The sequence below is a fragment of the Palaemon carinicauda genome, chromosome 26 (assembly GCF_036898095.1).
Source record: "Palaemon carinicauda isolate YSFRI2023 chromosome 26, ASM3689809v2, whole genome shotgun sequence".
Lineage (NCBI taxonomy): Eukaryota > Metazoa > Arthropoda > Malacostraca > Decapoda > Palaemonidae > Palaemon > Palaemon carinicauda.
In genome coordinates this window covers 62,185,770-62,190,769 of record NC_090750.1, presented here as the reverse complement: position 1 = coordinate 62,190,769, position 5,000 = coordinate 62,185,770, and the positions used below count along the sequence as shown (strand labels likewise).

The following is a 5,000-nucleotide window of genomic DNA, read 5'->3' as shown; positions in this document are numbered from 1 at the left end:
GGCCGCTCATGAATGGCAGAGGCAAGGGACAGTGACATTGCAAGCAGGACAATTCCCTAGAGACTGACCATATATTATATGATCAGCGTCCAAGCTCCCTCTCCATCCAAGGTAGGACCAAGGAGGGTCAGGCAATGGCTGTTGATGCCTCAGCAAACCCAACCTTAGCTCACAAGGATGTTAAAGTTGCAGACACCAAAGGAACTAACGAGTCCGAGCGGGACTCGAACCACCGTCTGGTAAACACCAGGAAGAGACGTTACCAATTAGGCCTTGTTATGGTTTTGATTTATATATGTATTTCCTTATATACGACACGTAGCCTAACCTCCAAGATGAAACAACGCATTGTAAACCTATTTATGTTTTCATAAACGTATAATTAATCAAGATCATTAGAACTGAAGGATATATCAAATTAATCCCCAGCAAGAAAAGAGAGAGAGAGAGAGAGAGAGAGAGAGAGAGAGAGAGAGAGAGAGAGAGATGCTGGTGGAGAAAGATAGAGAAGGTAGTTTTAACAAAACCTTTTCAAACCTCCAAGATGAAACGCATTGTATATATGTTTTCATAAAAGAAAAAAATAATTGAGATCATTAAAACTAAAACTATATCAAATCAATTCTCAGCTCGAGAAGCCAGAAGAGACCTCATCTCGGCATGCGTGTGGCGAGGCAAGTAAGAGCAGATGCTGACTGGATGCTGGAAGTCTCATCTCTGGCGTTGTGTTGATGCCAAAGCATTGAGGTTGGTCTCTCTCTCTCTCTCTCTCTCTCTCTCTCTCTCTCTCTCTCTCTCTCTCTCCGTCGTTGTGGCTTCACTCAAGATAAACAGTTATAGTATTAGAAAATCATAAAACATACAAAGGGAGGCATCGAAGGTGTGGCGCTGTCAGTACTAAGTGTGTTCGTGCGCGCGTCTGTTCGCGCGTGGGATAGCATCTCGGCGCCACCCATCTCGATTCTCCTCCTCCTCCAGGGTACAAGCGGACGCCATTGGTCGCCCGCCAGATGCTGTGGGCGGGGCGCGCTCCCATGGGCGGAATGGGGCGTGCAGCGCCTCTCAGAAGGGTGGAAGTGGTTGAGGTAGCGCTAAGGGGACGCAGGGAGTGTGGGTTACCCTGGGCCCTGTGTCGGAGGGTTCGCGTTACGTGCTGTGTATTGTGTATGTGTATGTGTGCGTGCGTGGTGAGGCGCGCGCCCGCTCCCACGTGTTTTTACCCTACCGCGTCAGGCGCAACTCGGCTGAAAGCCTTTTTTCAAGTCTGTTATTTTTCACATGGGCGTCGGCTGAATGATGCCTTGCGCCCCCCTCATGAAGCCGAAACTCGGCTTCTCCATCGAGTCGCTGGTGGGCGGCAAGGTGGATTCCGATGGGCGAGGGTCACCGCCGCTAGCCGACACCTGCAGTGACCGTGGTGTATCCCCTCCGATATCCATGCCGCCCTCGCCCGTGTCCCCTGGGCCTCCTCCGGCCTTCAGTGACCTCAGGGCGCCGCTATCCATGAGGGCGCTCCTGGAGGAGAACAAGCCGCAGCCCATCCAGAGACCGCAGCCTATTAATGGAGCGACGCATAGGCCTACGCAGGAGGTGAGCCTACCGCCTTCGTTGCTTGCGGCCGCCAAGTTACCCACGGGCTTCCCCCCGGCCCTTCTGCATCACCACCTCAATCTGGCGGCGCTGCCGCAGCTTCAGGGCTTGCCGGCGGCCTTCCCGCCCCAACTCAATCCTCTGATGATGGGGGCGAGCGTGCCCGGCATCGGAGGGCACCTTCCGAGGGAATACCCTCTGTACCCATGGCTGCTCTCAAGGCATGGAAGAGTCTTTCCTCACGGATTGCCAAGTGAGTCATTTCTGTGTGGTTGAAGTTTTGCTATTTTGGGTTGAATGTTGTAAGCTATGAGGACTGCTGTCTAAACAGGACACCGTCAAATTGCAATAAAAAGCTCTTACTTATTGAAACTTCTGTTTATTAGGTTTTTGCTAATCTAGGTAGAATGTTGAAGACTATAAGGACGGATTTCTAGACAGGGCACCGTCCAATTGCATTTCTATTAACTAAAATGTATCGAAAAGCTCGTAGTAATTGAGATATCCGTCTATTAAGTTTTGATAATCTGGGTTGAATGTTTTAACTATAAGGACGGCTCTCTGGACAGGGCACCGTCAGATTACAATAAAAAAAAAAAAAAAGATCCTACTTATTGAAATATCTGTCTGTTAAGTTTTTGCTATTCTGGGTTGAATGTTGTAAACTATAAGAACTGCTGTCTAGACAGGGCACCGTCAGATTGTAATAAAAAAGGTCTTACTTATTAAAACATCTGCCTATTAAGTTTATGGTAATCTGAGTAGAATGATGTAGACTATAACAACGGATTTCTAGACAGGGCACCGTCAGATTGCAATAAAAGAGCTGTTACTTATTGAAACATCTGTCTATTAAGTTTTTGCTAATCTGAGTAGAATGTTGTAAACTATTATCATTAACTAAAATGAATCGAAAAGTTTTTAGTAATCGAAAACATCTGTCTATTAAGTTTTCTTATGCTGGGTTGAATCTTGCTGTCTAAACAGGGCATCGTCATATTTACAGTAAAAAATTCTTACTAATTGAAACATCTGTCTATTAAGGTTTGCCATTCTGGGTAGAATGTTGTAAACTTTAAGGAGGGCTGTGTAAAGTGGGTACCTCTAAATTAAGGTTTGCCATTCTGGGTAGAATGTTGTAAACTATAAAGAGGGCTGTGTGAACTGGGTACCTCTATTAAGGTTTGCCATTCTGGGTAGAATGTTGTAAACTATAAAGAGGGCTGTGTGAACTGGGTACCTCTATTAAGGTTTGCCATTCTGGGTAGAATGTTGTAAACTATAAAGAGGGCTGTGTGAACTGGGTACCTCTATTAAGGTTTGCCATTCTGGGTAGAATGTTGTAAACTATAAAGAGGGCTGTGTGAACTGGGTACCTCTATTAAGGTTTGCCATTCTGGGTAGAATGTTGTAAACTATAAGGACGGCTGTGTAAACTGAGTACCATCAATTGCAATTTCAATAACGACAATGAATTGCAGATTTCATATTGATTGAAGGAAACGTTCATATTGAGAGATTTTTTTTCCCACAACTCTAGGGTTATAATTTAAGATGTAAAGTCATAGAGTATTTCTATACAATTCAAGCAAAGCGTATGAGTCCTTGTCCCGTCAGATCACATTGCTTTTAATGAATATATATCGTAAAATTCATACTGACAAAAAAGGGAAATATATGAATCTCTGTCCCGTCAGATTACATTGTTTTTAATGAAAATATACCGCATAATTCATATTTATTAAGAAAGGGTCTATATATCGGGTAACCAAAAGTCATAGGGGTGAGATATCCCTACTACTATTTTAACACCTTGAGATATTAAAGATAGAGTATTTCCTCACAATAGAAGCAAAACGTTTAAATCTAAAGTTCTCTTGCTTGAGGGTACGCTCGGGCAGACTATTCTATGTTATTTCTCTTCCTCTTGTTTTGTTAAAGGTTTCATAGTTTATATAAGAAATATTCATTTTAATGTTACTTTTTTTAAATATTTTATTTTTCCTTGTTTCCTTTCCTTATTGGGCTATTTTCCCTGATGGAGCACCTGGGCTTATAGCATCCTGCTTTTCCAATCAAGGTTTTGGCTTAGCAAGTAATAAGAATAATAATAATAATCATATTTTTATCAGATACCCAAATGTAACTATTTTTACACTTTTAGATATTACAGATAGAGTATTTCTTTCCAATAGAAAGAAAACGTTTGAATCTATTAGAATCTTGAGATATGATAGATAGAGTATTTCTTTCCAATAGAAACAAAACGTTTGAATCTATTAGAATCTTGAGATATGATAGATAGAGTATTTCTTTCCAATAAAAGCCAAACGTTTGAATCCCTTGACACAAAAATATCCTTCTACGTAATATCCTACATATCCTACGAAACAGCAACACCACCATGAAACGCAAACTCTAACCTAATAAAACTCACCGTTTATCGCCTTTCCTTAACCCCCCCCCCCCCCCCCCCCCCCCCCCATTATACATTGCCAGTGAGCAGTGACAAAAAAAAAAAAAAAAAAAAAGGTCTTTTTGTTAAGGGAACCCTTCCTCTTAACACTTCTCCCATTTGGTGGCGAAACCTCTCCCCCCCCCCCCCCACCAAATACCAATTTACCCCCCTGCCTCCCTCCCTCCCTCCCCCAGGTCCATATCCCATTGCATTCCCCCCTGAGGCTAAAAGAGCCCCAGGGGTGTTAATGGAACCGAACACCCTTATCAAATACGTGATTGGTAACGATTACCCGGGATAAGTATCTGTTACTTTTTCTTTTTTAAGCTGTTACTTCTCAGACTCTTGGCTGTTACTCGATGTTATGTGACGATGCTTTGTCATGAAGGCAATTTGGATTTGATTTTGTATAATGCGAGCTGGCTCTTTAAATAATTGTTTTGATATCTAATTATTGTCAGGAAAATAATCCAAATGGAGGTTTGATCGTGTAGGATAATTACAAAGATGAGATTCAGAGCTACTTTTCAAACATCATTATTATTATTATTATTATTATTATTATTATTATTATTATTATTATTATTATTATATTGTCGTTGTTGTTGTTGTTGCTGTTGTTGCTATTATTATTGTCATTATTATTAGCTAAGCAACAGCCCTATTTGGAAAAGCAGGATACTATAAGCCCAAGGGCTCCAACAGGTGAAAATAGCCCTGTGAGGAATAGAAATAAATACTAACCGCATTATTATTATTATTATTATTATTATTATTATTATTATTAGCTAATCTACAACCCTAGTTGGAATAGCAGGATGCTATAAGCCCAAGGGCTCCAAACAGGTGAAAATAGCCTTGTTAGGAATGGAAATAAAATACTAACCGTATTATTATTATTGTCATTATTATTATTATTATTATTATTATTATTATTATTATTATCATCTAA

The 5,000-nt window shown here is 41.3% G+C and overlaps 1 protein-coding gene across 1 annotated transcript in view; it reads left to right on the top strand.

The window, feature by feature from the left end:
* The first annotated feature begins 992 nt into the window (after positions 1-992).
* Positions 993-5,000, top strand: part of LOC137620205 (homeotic protein empty spiracles-like) — a 73,948-nt gene continuing 69,940 nt past the window's right edge. The window contains exon 1 of the mRNA XM_068350445.1: positions 993-1,843. Coding sequence (XP_068206546.1) covers positions 1,294-1,843 — 550 coding nt within the window. The 5' untranslated portion in view covers positions 993-1,293. The remainder of the gene's footprint in view (positions 1,844-5,000) is intronic.